This window comes from Coenobita brevimanus, chromosome 116 (genome assembly GCF_032717465.1).
Source record: "Coenobita brevimanus isolate Jiangsu-jjx chromosome 116, ASM3271746v2, whole genome shotgun sequence".
NCBI lineage: Eukaryota > Metazoa > Arthropoda > Malacostraca > Decapoda > Coenobitidae > Coenobita > Coenobita brevimanus.
This window is the reverse complement of record NC_137069.1, coordinates 49,915,293-49,930,768: the sequence shown is the minus strand read 5'-3', so window position 1 is coordinate 49,930,768 and position 15,476 is coordinate 49,915,293. Positions and strand designations below refer to the sequence as shown.

The 15,476-nt window shown below is 40.0% G+C and overlaps 1 protein-coding gene across 1 annotated transcript in view; it reads right to left on the bottom strand.

The window, feature by feature from the left end:
* Positions 1 to 15,476, bottom strand: part of LOC145418735 (neurotrimin-like) — a 199,379-nt gene that overhangs the window by 159,698 nt on the left and 24,205 nt on the right. The window contains exons 2-3 of the mRNA XM_080287070.1: positions 11,869 to 12,058; positions 8,582 to 8,694 (exon numbers count right to left, since the gene is read on the bottom strand). Coding sequence (XP_080143196.1) covers positions 8,582 to 8,694; positions 11,869 to 12,058 — 303 coding nt within the window. The remainder of the gene's footprint in view (positions 1 to 8,581; positions 8,695 to 11,868; positions 12,059 to 15,476) is intronic.

Here is a 15,476-nt window from a genome sequence, read left to right as displayed (position 1 = left end):
TAGGGAACGGCGAAGCATACGACGAAAACTGTTTTCACGGGGCATATGCTTTAAATGTGAGGCGTAATGTAATTCACATCCGCGTGTGCTAGAAACACGGTACGTGTATGATTTACTTTGTGTGTGTGTAATTCACCGGGTCACCGGGTCGGTCAGGATCACTTGATGGTCGTGATCGTCAGCTTTTACCCTCCCGGAAGGGAGCTGAGAGCTCATATAGTCCAATCTAAGGGCAAGGCTGTGACCTTCACACACCCACACACCCGTCCCCTTGCTCAAGGGGGACAGTAACCACCCACTTCGTCAGTGAAACTTTTCGCAACCAGAGCGAGGCGCGAACTCCCGTCTACCAGATGGCAAGCGAGAACGTTACCACTGCACCAGCGAGCGGTGTAAATTGGTGTGTGTGTGTGTGTGTGTGTGTGTGTGTGTGTGTGTGTGTGTGTGTGAAAGAGAGAGAGAGAGAGAGAGAGAGAGAGAGAGAGAGAGAGAGGTAACTTAAACATTTTAGCCAATTTTAAAACCAGGTTTGGTGGAATGTTTAAGAATCGGGAGAGAGTTGACCAATTATGTTTATGAATGGAATTGATCAAAGGCCAAAATCACACGGCAATGTCAACTTATACACTTTTTGATCAATTTAGACCAAACTTGGTGGGAGGGCTGAGGGTGAGGCAAGAAAGAAGGCGTTCGATATGGAGGACAATCAGTTGAAGGCTTCACAGGGCAAGGTCGAATAGTCTTGATCTGACTTGGAATAAACATGGTGGAGAGGATGAGGGTCAGCCATGGGAATGGCCTGTTTTATTAAAGTGATAGGTTAATGGTGAACGATACGAAGGAAGGGCAACTTTAACAGCTCATAACAAACTTATACGAAGCTTCGTGGATGTAATCAGGGTAAGGCAAGGATGAAGGGTCTCGACTTTGACATCAGCTAATGGTTATTTTCACGAGTAAAGGTCAGAAATTCTATTAACATGGAAAGACCAACTTAAACAGTGTTGATCCGATTTACGCCAGACCTAATGAACTAGTTGAGGGTGAAAGGAGGACAGGAATTTTGTTCAGAATAATCGGCCACGCATCAAATTCATAGGGCACTATCAAAGTTCAACCTATGTGTGCCTGTGTGTAAATAAGTTAATTTAATCAGTTTGACAAGATTGGGTCCAAATTTTGTGGAAATGTTGAGGCATATACAACGAGTTAAGCTCCTGCTCTTATAAACAACAGGACACGATCACGTGGCAAATAAATATACCGAATAAGGGCAAGCTTGGTAGAAAAGTTCAGAGCGTGTGTGTTGTTGTTGTTGTAGATTTACCTCCCATAGGAGGACAGGGCCTGTGGGCCCGCCAGAGATGAAGCTGGGGTGAAGAGGAGGACTAGCGTAAGTTAGCAGGCTTCTTTAAGTTCAAGATCCAGAGGAAAGGCGGCAAGGGCAGGAGAAATCAGGATGATGAAGGGCGAGGCCGGCAAGCAGGTAATCGATGGTCGACGAGGGCAAGGTGGGACGGGAAGCAGGATGGAAGTCACGGCGTCGATGGAGAAGCGCCGCCGACGAGCTGCACGTGGAACCTCCCCGACTCTGCCCTCAACCCCGTTGCTCTAGATGGAAAGGGCAGAGGAGGCTCGCCCAGCTCCCCAGCAGCAGGTGGAATCCAAGGAGGAGAGGCCCAGTCAAGGTCGGCAGGAGGGCACAACTCCGATCCAGCAGGGCCAAGGGAAGGTCGTAGTGGAGGAGCCTCGACCTCCTGGTGGGCAGACCAGGGCACTCAGCCTCCAGGTGGAAGGGACAGGCCCAACCCCCTCGGCTGGAACAGCTGCTGTGGAAAGCTGGTCCCACCGGGAACAGTGGTGATGTTACCGCAGTGAGAGATGGGCTGCGAGTCCTGAGTTCAGGGCAACGCAAGGTGAACTGATACGATATTATGAATGGTCAGTCAGTGGTGAAAGTCACAGGGCATAGGTATATGTTCTTCCATATAACCCTCAAATGTTTCTTTTGATGTTAACCAAACTTGTTTGGAAGGACTGAGGATAAGCCGAGGGTGAAGGTATTCCATTTTGAGAACTATTGGTCAAGGTCAAGGTCACAGATTAAGGTCAACTAAAATCGCTGATCCGATTTGGACCAAGCTGCGTGGAAAGGATGAAGTTCAGAAAGGAATGAAACGATATGATTTAAAGAACAAACCTGTGAAGGTCAGTCATAAGACCGGATTAAAAACCTAACCCTCTGACCAATTGTAGGGCGCGGGGGATTCACTTTCTGAGTGCCCCTTCTTGTTCTTTGTTGCAGTAAATGTCGGGATATTACTTCTGGGGAATACAAATTAGATATCATCAGCATCATCAGGAGCAGCAGCAGCAGCAGCAGCAGCAGCTGAAGCAGCAATATCATCATGGTAAATATTTTAGCTCTAATTATTTTGGGAAAAAAGAATATCCTCTGCTGTAATGAATTTCACTGGCATTATATATGTTGGTGCTGTAATGTATCTGTGAAATTAATTTGTAAGGAAATATTCCTCTGAAAATACCACTAGAGAATAAACTACAGTAGGCCTATAATTCTGAGAGGACATATTTTGAAAGAATATTTTTTTCATTTATTCATTCATCATCTAACCCTATGTTACCCCATGTGGAGCGTAGGAGCCCAGGGCAAGGCAATTTGGTCCTAACATTTAAGATGAGAGTGACCAACCTCACGCATCCCTGAATGGCAGAACGTGAACAATAAACCCCAACCATTCCTCGGATATTAGTCTGCACCGGCCCAATCCGATTGGAGAGCCTGAATTACCCACTAACTACCAGGAGCCATAATTTGGTTATATGGTTACCACCCAGCGTAGTAAATGGGTGCCTGGTGTACAGGAAACCAGTTGGCTTGACACTCGGTGTAAAGTCACCCACTGACAAAAGAAAGATGAAAAAACTGAAGGAAAGAAAGATAGAAATGGAAGAAAGGAAGGGGCAGGCACCCGAGAGCAGCACTACATCGAGTGAGTTGATGGTAAGCGCCCCCACCTATCGGCTTTGAAAGAGTATAGAGGTTTTATAATACTCTGCTTGAAGAACATCTATGCTAATATAAATTTGCTTTAACATATTTTAGTGAAATATATAGTCCTTTTACCTGGAGTTATTTACGGTAGTATCGTAATGCAATGGTTTTCCTGGAAATGTATTGGTTTGTATTGCGTGTGTAACTATTATGTGAGAATATTAATTTTTTATAATTGTTTGCTGTAATACAGAGTATTCACAGACGTTGCTGGGTTTACACAAAATCATTGCATGGAAGCTGTTTAGCATACTGAAATTTAGTTTCTTATAAAAACAGCTACTGAAACATTTTGAAAGTTTACCTTAACTTGTAACACTGCATCTCATTATGTTAAGAGGTTTGCACGCAGTAAGTTTTTATAAAAACAGAAGGACTTTGTGGACACCTTGTGTATATCTCGAAACAGTATTGGATATGTAAGTGTGCCTGGAAAATATTTGGAGTGAATACAATGTAAGTTTCTGGGGAAATATTTTAAGGATATTGTAGAATACATCTGAATATTATCTTACGAATAATATATATTTATTCTGTTTCATGTCCCACAAAATTTAGTAATGGGAATATATTCTGATTTAGTAATTTTGTGGAAAACATTTTTGTGTTAAATGATAAACTTAATAAGACTTGGGTTGAATATTTGTTTTTAAATACATTTAGGGGAAATATAAATTTCTATGATACAGTTTTGAACAATATATTTTTATAAAGCGTGAACTGGTGTCGCCATACATCAGTTGAAATATTTCGTAGAAATGTTATTATGCAGTAACGGTATTCATTATGTTGTTCTAAGCCATGGAAATTAAGCTGGGATAAAACTTGTGTGATAATAATTTTTTGGAAAATATGATTTACCATATATGTCTTGCAAGTGGGTTGGTGGAGGGTTAGTGCCCCTCCCCGTAAAACAAATAACTCAAAGTCAAATGGGCACCCCTTACTGGATTATGGCGTCTGGCAACAGATAAATAGATAGATAGTCTTGCAAGTGAACCTTGGTGTCTGCTGGAAAGATGCAAGTCAAGTTTAAGAGGAGTGGAAATTTGTTATGTGAGAGGAACAAGCTCTGTTACGTTTAGAAACGGACAGACAAATAATGAAGTGAAGTAGTGCTGTAATGTTGATGTGGATGTGCTGGAAAGCAGTAAGAGTAATAGGCCTACCCTGACATGAAGTGGACATGTGGATAGGGTGGAGAATGAGTGACTGTGTAGCAGAATGTATGTGAGTAAGGTCGAAGGGGAAGAGGGAGGGGGAACCACAGGATGAGGTCGAGGAGTGAGGTGGAGAGCAATATGATTGATCAGAAAGTGATTTGGAGAGAGAGAGAGAGAGAGAGAGAGAGAGAGAGAGAGAGAGAGAGAGAGAAAGAGAGAGAGAGAGAGAGAGAGAGAGAGAGAGAGAGAGAGAGAGAGAGAGAGAGAGAGAGAGAGAGCTCAGCCTGACTCGGAGATAAAATTATATCGAGACAATTTGTTTGTGGGCTCTGGCAATAGGCAGATTGACAGAAAGAAGTTTGTGTTGCATTTTTTCCCAAGAAATGTTTTTTAAGGCATAGAAATTTCAGTTGTAGAAAATACTCTTATCTGAAATTATTTGGGGGAAGGACAAAAGGAGTTCGCCAAGTTCTGCTGGTTTTTTTACATCATGTTTATTGCGAATGAACGACTAATTATAAAGAGATGCATTTTTTCCAAGAATGAAAGGTTCTTCATTCCCTGTAAACTTATACTGTGTTCTGTACTGCAAAGTGTTTGTGGCGGGGCCTTGACCTTTGCATCCGGGTGAACGTCCATAGATATGCTCACTTGCTTCCCCCTTTTCCCTATTTAAACGTCCTCTATAGCCGTATTGGCTTAGTTACCCTTGGAAGGGCCTCTTTTCGTTTAAGGGTTAAAAAAAAAAACGTAACACTTTAACGACGACAGAAAATCATTGTGTTATTGCCAATTGGCATTCGGGGAAGAGGTGCTGCGTCCATCTATCATCCTCAAAAATTGTATCCACAGTTTCTAGAAATATTATGCAATTTCCTTTTCTTGTATATATAGGGCCTAGTAGGTCATGGACGACATAAGAACTAAGCGTGGACTCTCCGGGAGGGGACGCAACTCCTGAGCCGACCCCATAAAAATATGCGATTGTGAAACTTGTCTAACTCAAGCAACACTGGACAGAAATCTTAGTTTCCAATATATATTTCATACACAATCTTAACATATTCTTTCCCTCACTGACCCTTGGTTTCATGTACTAATGACACAGACATTAGTCATTTTCCTCTCTTACCCTCGGCTTCATGTACTAATGGCGCAAACATTAGTCATATGCTGATGAAGGTTTTGACTATCTCTCATTAAGTGCACTTTTCTCTTTTAAAAGGCAAAAACTGAAAATGTAGTGTAAGCAAGAAGGAAAGGGGATGCATGTGTTACCGTTTAACTTAAGCTTTATAAAGCACATGTTCTCGCATAGAGCATAATTATAATTATACCCTAACCCTTTCACTACACTAACGATACTTTATATATACTTTGTTTGCCTACAGACGAAGTATCTAGATGAGCATGGACAACTTCAATCTCTTCGCTGCGATGGAGATGTATGCATTATATTCTTACAATATGGTGATTATAAAATGTGGATATGTCTCGTGGAGCGGCCAAATCTGTCAGTCAGTGTCTTAGGATTATAATAAGCTAGGCGCCTCACTCCGTAAACTTGATTATTGACCTATATTACAGCCCTAATGGTCCCACATCTGTCTAGGGATATGGTGTCTGTTTATATCATTCGGGGAGATCTTGTAGTGAAGGTGTTATTATATATCGTGTATCAGATATACTAATAACACTAAAATAGTTTCCCTACATACAGCAAAGGATTGTGTTAACATGCTGGTTACGGCAACATTTTAGGTTATTCTGGCTACTTGTGAATTATTTTACACGGCATTGAAAGAACCACCACGACTGAATGAATTACGTATAATCCCATCAAACCTTTCATTGCAAACCTATCCTAGGCTGTGGAAAATACGTCACTTTATTGGTATTTGCAGAAATGTCTGGCAAAGACGACGTTTTGTGAAGCATCCTAAGCCAACAGGAAGATGACCAACAATCATATTTTGACCCCCCGCCAACGAAGTTGAAGGAGGTTATGTATTTCTCACGTAGCTGTCTGTCTCTTTGTCTGTCTGTCTGTCTGTGCGCAAGATATCCCCTAAAGTTGTTATCGGATTTTAATGAAATCTGATGGATGGGCGAACAGGTTGTCAAGGAAGAGTCGATAAGATTTTGAAGTGGATCCCGATCCGGATGCAGGATTAAATAATAAATTTTATTGACACTGGTCGAAATAATCTCTCTCTCTCTCTCTCTCTCTCTCTCTCTCTCTCTCTCTCTCTCTCTCTCTCTCTCTCTCTCTCTCTCTCTCTCTCTCTCATTTTGTAACAGGGCAAACTAAGGCCGTATAATTTAAAATTTAACTGTGTGAGAAAGTTAAATAATTCCTCTGCAGAAAGACCTATTTCAGCATTAAATTATACCTTTACAGGCTTCGGCTAAGGTAGGCGCTGTCTGACGCCTTTCTAGTTGTTCTTTTTCATCTTTCATGATACCTGTTTAATTCTGAACGGTAAAAGGACGCTTGTAAGCTGAATCAAATCGTCTGCTGGTGGCAGTTTTCACTTTTTTAACCTGACAAGTGGATATTTCTTCCTAGGATAGGGGCTGAGCCCTCTCTCTCCGGACCCCCATGCATAGCTACTAGTCATGTATTTTCGACTTTGTCCATATTTGTACCCATGCAAATATCCATCACAGTTAATTCACAACTGTAGGTATGCATGACAATCAGGGTGAGAGATCCTATGAATAGAGCCTTACAGGTGCAGAGATAAACGTGACATAAGTGGAATAAGAGAGCCAACTGAAAAAAAAAAGAAAGAAAAAAAAAGGAATTTATAAGAATGTTTGAGAAGACTCTCTGAATAATTCTTGAGAGGAGAATATTTGAGAGAGAATCAGATAATGAGAATGAACACGACAGGAGAGATACAGAAGACTGTCTGAAATGATAAGGGTAAAGGAAATGATGTGGAAGGAGCAGATATGTATGATGTTAATCCAGAAGATCGAATAGGGTCAGAGAATGCATTAGAAAAACAGACATGGATTTCTGAGTAAAACAAAGAAATAGCAATTGACAGAACTGAGAGAATAACATTTGTATGCAGACGCACGTGGCAACGATTGCACCCCTACTGAAACTGGCAAACAGATGAACGGCTCAACCCCACTTGTGTATATGATGAGAATCACGGATGGTTAGTCCTGTAAGATAAAAGTCGGACTTCAATAGAGAGGGACTAAATAAGTGACCAAATTCAATTGCCATTCTGTGGTTTTGTTTTTACATATGCCGATAAAATGTGGTTTCTAAAGCCGTCACAACCCATTTCTGTATTATAACATGAGATGGAAGATGATAAGTCAAGTACTGTCATCTTTGCAAGTCAAATAAGGATGTCATTAGTGAATCAGGCTTATCATTATCATCGTCATCATAATTTTTCACATATGTATGGTCAGTAATAACAGTGCCCAAACACTGTAAGAACTATATGGAACAACGAACGACGATTCAGAATATCAGTCTTTGATTCACCACAACTAAAAAATTATGGGCCTTGGTTTATGAAAAAAACACACGCCGTAACAATGATTTATAAAAAAATGTTAAAAAAATACTGAAAATGGTTCAAAACCATTCTGATATCCTTCGTATCCAGCATTTTGGATACAATAGGCTACCCGAGTTGACGTCAGGTGCATCAGAGTCAAGCCTGTAAAAAGTTACTTTTACTGTCCTTGACATTTTGCAATACAGGAGGACGAATTTGGAAATAATTTCCCTTTCTACAAGGGCGATATATTTGTATCCCTTCATGAACAGACAGATACTATGGATTTAATGGTATACCACCTGCACTACCACTCTCAGATATGCCTCTGCATACCGACTTTCAAAGCACCATCTCTCATTATCTGGATCAGTTCTGGTTGTGCTTCTTTTCACGGACAGACCATGTCTTCCGCGATAATCAAGCCACTTATGTATAAATATTTTAAGTTCCCCACTAATCCCTTGGCCTCCCAGTCCATCTTTTACACATCTCTGCATATGGACGCTATATCTCAAGAACCCTGAAATGTGGTTTTGCAACTATACATATTTATAAAAGACCCTGGTCAAATGCTAGCCTATTAGTTTGCAGGGTTCAGAATGGTATGTTACACGAAAAGGACAACCGAGGAGGCACGCTGACTCTCTCCCAAGCATAAAATAATATGGAACTACCTGAATAATATGGAGCTACCCCCCCCTCAAAAAAAAAAAAAAAAAAGCTATACATACCAAGACTTAGGGAAACACATCTCAGGTACTGTTTTATGGAATCAAAGGGTAGGGGTACAAATATTGTCGAGTACGTACCTTGAAGCTGCTGAGATTCTCTACGACACATGAGAGACGTGCATCGCGGCCCACCGACACTGTTACGTTCTCTATGGGCGTCACGAACCTGGGACCCTCGTCCACACCTCCATCTGTTGGCAAGAGAAAGGAAAAGACTAACTTGGACTGTCACAAGGATTGTTTTGGACTTGCTTTAGGAATCATAACAGATACCTCTATCCTACGAGAGGTTTTTATTTGTTACAGCCCATAGTATCTGGTCGACAGAGGGGATGTTATAGTGTTAGATCTTACACTATTTCATAAGATAGAAAGTGCTACAGTTTTAGCTGTTATGTATGTACATGTGACAGTAAGTGTTACATCATATGGCATCTAGTTACAATAGTGTTACACCGTTAGAGCTTCTGTTATGTACTGAAACTAGTAATGATTATTCTTACTACTTGTAGGGCTAAAGAGAAGTTAGAAACTGTGGTAAGCTGGGGATATCCACCACCAATAATTCGATGTAGTGTTGCCTTCTTGTGACTCTAAACTGAATGACAAGCTAAATGACTTCCAGTAAACCAGGAAGCTACTTATTACATTGGGTGATAACCATATAGCCAAATGACGCCTACTTTTTAGTGGATTAAGGATCGCCAACCGAAATGCGCCTTTACAAACTTATAGCCAAAAGAAGGTTGGAGTTTATTTCTTACATAATGCCATTCAAGGAAAAATGTGGCCGGCCACCCACAACTAAAATGTTAGGACTGACAACTAAAATGTCAGCACTTATGCTCCTGATGGGACAAAAAAAGACTGGATGATGAATTGACGGATGGATAAAAAGCATAAATGAAAATTATTTGAAGAGTGGTTCATTACTTATAAGAAGTTAGCGTGTAACTTCACGCTGTAAAACTTTTCATGGTCAGAATCTGTTTGTGCGCTAAAGCCAAGTTGGCTAACAATGAGTGATAGGAACCTGTGCATTACACTCACACAGTGCCCGTATCTCCTGTGTTTGAGACAACATTACTGTTTAATTCCCAGCTACACCAGACGATATTATTCAGATGACTGCGAGTAATAGGAGCCCCAGAGTACTAAAGGGTGACAAAGGTCTTAAAAAGGGACAGTGATAAATAACCATCCAGTGTCAGAACGATTAATGCTAGTATAAAACCAGCTACAGTATTGTACAGTACGTGAAGTATTTATTCCCGCAGTATTTAATTCCAGGCAACACCACAGATAGAACTCAAGAAGGTGGCTTATCATCAGAGTAACCAGTGGAATGGGTCACACAATCATTTCCGTATCATTCATGGTTTTGGAATTTATATTCCACCTCACGATCATAAAAGCCAAGTACTTATTTATTGTTTTACTTATATATATATATATATATATATATATATATATATATATATATATATATATATATATATATATATATATATATATATATATATATATATATATATATATATATATATATATATATATATATATATATATATATATATATATATATATAATCTGGGGAAAAAATACACGCACGTCATCGTGTTACCTGTACTGTAACTCCACTCATAGGCTACATTATGTACCAAAGAACAATGCAGTTAAGACTTAATTTCATTATTCTAAACTTAACCTGGTTAGGATTTTCGTCTCTTTATAACTTATTTCACGAAACTCAGTGGCGGAAAAGGACAATACTACGGCTGAACATCCCTTCCATTGCACTATGATGTAATGATGAGTTGTTGTTACAACTCAGCATTCACAGTGGAGAGATGACAGTTTAATCAAAGATAAAGTGAGCATATCTGCATTTTTTTTACAGTGATCAAACTTTGGGACAATAAAACATGAAGATTTAATGGGCTGATATCTTCCATACCTTTTCAGGACAAATACCTCCATTGTACATTATTCTTCATACCATTAATCTCTCCCTTTCATCCTATGGAAGACTTCTTATAGTGGAAGGATTAATGACAACCATATCCATTGGCTGGTAAAGCAAATCTTCGCAGGAAAAGATTTACAATCATAAAATTATCTTATTTTTGCAACCGCCAGGCCATTTTATTCACACTAAGAATGAGGTTTCTGGACTGAGAGCTCAGGGGGTTCCAATAGCCCTCTAAGTGCAATAACGAGATAATAACTGTCATTACCATCAGATAATTATATTCTGCCCGGCACAAACGAGAACAGAAGGGCTTATAAAGATTCAACGGTGAATCCCGTCACTGCGATTGATTCTCTTTTGGCTGAGAAGACAGTCTGACAGTGGTATGATTAAAACTGATCGTCCAGAGGTAGTAATACTAAAAATGATGATGGTGGATGATGATGATGATGATGATGATAAAAATAATAATAATAATGATGAAAGTCAATGTAGGAACTGCGTTAGCGTCAAAATTTGCAAACCCGACATAGCAAAGCCCAGTTTAGCAAAGCCTGATTCAGCCGAGCTCGGTTAAGCTAAATCCGATTTTGGCAAAGTCCACTTTACCCAAGTACAATATCATGGAATTCAATTTAGTGATGTCCGTTTAATGAAATCTCGTTTCAGAGAAGCCCACTTTTGCGAAGCCCAGTATACTGAAGCCTGAAATACCAAAGTTCAGGTTATCAAAGCCCAAGTTATCGAAGCTCCTTTGAATGAAATTTGATTCAAGAAAGTCCGTTTAAGTGATAACAGTTTAAATGAAGCCCTATTTTCTTGTGTGTCCAACTCTGGTCATAGGCTTAACAGCCTGTTCTCAAAGTCCAGAAGCCCTTCTACACACCATACACCTCCACATGTTGCCACTTCGGCGTTAATAGGGCTGTCTCATACAGGATTGGTGTATTAGTCTTAGAAGGGGTACTTCTACATGTCAGTAGGTCTTCTCTTATAGTACATCAGTAAAGTCTGTCTTTATGGAATTCAAATCCTTAAACTGTTCCCAGAATCAGCCGGGGTTCAAACTTGCGTCCATTAGGAATGCAGGCCGCCCCTCTACCGACTCAGTCACGGCCTTTCCAAATTCGTGAGATGATATTGCATTTTGTGTGTGTGTGTGTGTGTGTGTGTGTGTGTGTGTGTGTGTGTGTGTGTGTGTGTGTGTGGTCGCACCCACGGGAGCACATAAATTCAGTGTGTGTCCCCAACTGTGTCACTTGTTCATTCACTCATTCTCTAAGTCCCTATACCTTTTGAAGAATGGTGTTCAGGAATTATGGCGAGGTGTGCTGGGGGGTCGGAAGTAATGTTGGTGTGGCCTTGTGTATAACAGTGTGAGTCTGGGACGTGCCTGGATTGTGCCTGAGATGCATTTTGTGTGCATCAAGTCGGCTGCGTACCTGAGTCGTGTTGAAGTAGCCATAACTGACTGAGAGGCAAGGCAAAGCACCTGGGTGTGTGTTTGGGGCTTCTGTTACGTGTGTCTGGGGTGGGTCTGGTGTGCATCTAGTGATCTGTGTAACTGTGCCCTCGCGTAATACCTGTACATATAACACAGAGGGACAGAGCAAAGCACTAGGCAGTTGGCAGTGCTGGGACGGCGTGTGGGCCCGAAGGGTATCAGTTAAATGTTTTCATCCATCCATCCATCATTTAATCTTATGTTGCTCCACGAGGAGCGTAGAAGCCAGGGTCAAGGCAAGTTGGTCGTGGCATTTAAGATAAAAGTGACCAGCCTCATTCATCCCTGAGTGGCATCAAGTGAGCAAAAAAAATAAAAAATACACTCCTTGGATATAAACCTGCACAGGCTCAGCCCGACTGGAGCGTCTTAATTGCCCAGTAAACTACCAAGCGTTAAGATAAATGTTTTGCTGTAAATAATTACTTCTTTCCCCTTTGAAAAGTACGTGGTAGGTGCGGTCATCATATGTGTCTTCAGTGCTTAGTTAAGGTTTTAGCAAAACACGAATATTATTCCCTATGAATTTTATCTACCAATAAGAACTAGAGATACGTGTATATTCTGCGCTCTCCTTCCTCGTCCTTCCTGCACTAACATATCTTATGTGACAGGAAACTGATCGTAAGATTGTTTGTGGACCCATAAACTGACCCAGATTCCTTGTTCATTCCGTCCTATACTGCGCTTCTAAACCATTTATTTGTGCCTGCTGTCCGTCCCCCCCCTCTCCACACACACACTGACCAGTCTTATATGCCCTTCAGTACGATTATGCCATTCTATTTTTCCTTCACACCTTGAAACATTATTTTTCAGGTCAAGCCTCAAACCTGGAGGGCAAAAGCACCTCCCACTAAATTTTCACAGAAGTATTTATACTTTCTTGTATTCTTGCTACTGAGAGACGATTTTGCTGAAGATAGTTATGGATTCCTTCCCTTAGATAAATTTGTGTATTATTTTTACCACCGTCAGACGATTGTATTCTTTTTATGCCAGACACTTTCATTCACATGAAGGATTCCGTAACCTCTCGAATTAAAAAGAATATATATATATATATATATATATATATATATATATATATATATATATATATATATATATATATATATATATATATAAAATAGCATTTTCATGACTCATGACAGTTTCCAATTAAAGCTTTTCTATAACCAAATCATATATATATATATATATATATATATATATATATATATATATATATATATATATAAAATAGCATTTTCATGACTCATGACAGTTTCCATTAAGCTTTTCTATAACCAAATCATATATATATATATATATCCTATGTTAACTCTTTTACCAACGGCGGTTTCTGCAGACTTGAACAAAATATAGTGGTAACTTGGCTATAAAAGATTAGAACAATAGCTTGGCTGCATAAAAATGAACAATGGAAAATATATTATGATACTGTAGTGAAACAGTTAACTCTTTTACGACGAGGATGATTTTTGCATCTCATTTTTGCGACCGACGAATATATTTAGGTCTGAAAGTATGTCCCCATGTAGCACAGTGATAGGATGTTGTAGTTCAGTCAGTCTCCAGAGCCTCAATATTTATGGCTTAGTGTGCCACATGAAAACCTGCAATGATTTTTTTTTTTGTTTTTTTTTTTGTAATGTGAGTACGTCTATGTTGAGCATTGTTTTGTCGTGTCTAAATATGCATCAATCCGGAGTCATAGTTTTTACGTATAAATGACACACACACACACACACACACACACACACACACACACACACACACACACACACACACACACACACACACACACATTTTTTGCCCTACTCTATTGCTCGAGTTAATCTGTATTCTTGTTCGTCCAGATTTACTCCTCAGCCATAGTGTCCGCTACCTCTCCATCCCTAACACTGGTGGTATGGAAGTTGTCAGGGTTTCACACAAAAGACATCTATCGTTAAGTGTTAAGGTGGAATTTTTAAGCTTGGCTCTATTAGGCATGAATGAAAGGCAGTTCAAGATGACACAGTTGCAGTTTAGTCTGGCAATCTCGAAATGCCGTACCACTTAAACAATAGCAGAAAATTATCTGGAGGTACCACGTTTAAAATGTCAAAGACGTCATCGTTCTGAAAGAGTTAAATGAAATCAGACAATCCCCATTTTAAGTTAGGGATATATTTCAAAATATCTCACAAGATTCCATGTTATTGCTTCAATCAATAAGTGTAAACTGGCAAAGTCAATTTCACAGATACTACTAAAGTGATACCAAGTAATATTTCTGTAGTTTACTGTGGACTTCATGTGAGAAGTGATCGCCAAAAGGGGAACTTGTTATGAGGAATTACTGTCCCATCAAACGATATAATTCTGAGTAATATGCAAAATACAGTGAATCACAAAGGTAAGAGGTGTTAAGAGAATCTCCTCGGCTCAAGAAAGATACTCTTAATTTGGAAAACAGCCAGTAACCCAAGACGACATTTTGTTTTGTCTTAGCTTTCACTCTTACATTCCCTCGAAAAAACTAATTCTGACGACCGTTAAAGGATACAGCTGGACATATTTTTTTTCACATACTTTATCACCACTCTTCTTCTCATATACCCCATCCTAACTCTTAGAATTTAAACCCTTTACCTTCTATCAGACTCAAGGTCTTATTTGTCTATTTTCATCCGAGCTGTTTTTATACACTTCCCTAACTATACCCTCTCACACTCCATCCACTCGATTTGGCCAAACCAGCTCAAGAGTTTTTCCATGTTTCCCACTACATCATCATCTGCACTTGAGAGCAGACTTAGGACTATATTCTGGTGTATTTCTGCTTATTGCATGTAATAACATTATTCTCCTGTGTATTAATTATGCATAGTATGTCCAGACTGCTTTTTTCAGCTACTGGGAGACATCTTGCTGTTAACAGGTTACAAACTATCTCCATTTACCACTTCAGCCATTATGCTTTATTGTTTCTCGCTACCAGCCAAGAATCTTAGTGATCGGGTTAAGGTGAAACATGGAACACACCTATACTCTGTATACCAAACTACCTATTGTCATACGCCTTTATCCAGTATGGGGTGGCCATAAACAAATTGCCTCCATGCCTCCCTGTCCCTCGCCATTTAGGTGCCCTCCCACCAGCTCACACACCCCTCATATACCTCTCCACTCTACTCCTCCATCTCATCCTCGGCCTCCGCTTCCCTCTCCCCTCTCCACCTCAATCACATACATTGTGCTCGTTAGTCTCTCGCTTTCCAATTCCTCCACATGGACCATCCACCTCAATGTATTTCTCCTAACGCTTTCTATCACATCCACGTCCACACCACAATACTCCATCACTTCTTCATTTATAAGTCTGTCTTCTCTCCATGTAACTCCACGTGCTCCTCTCAAATAGCTCCTTTCCACTGCTCTGAAGCTTGACTTTTGTCCTTCCAACAAAGTCCAAGCTTCTCTTCCATACGGTTGAGTTGGTATCACAG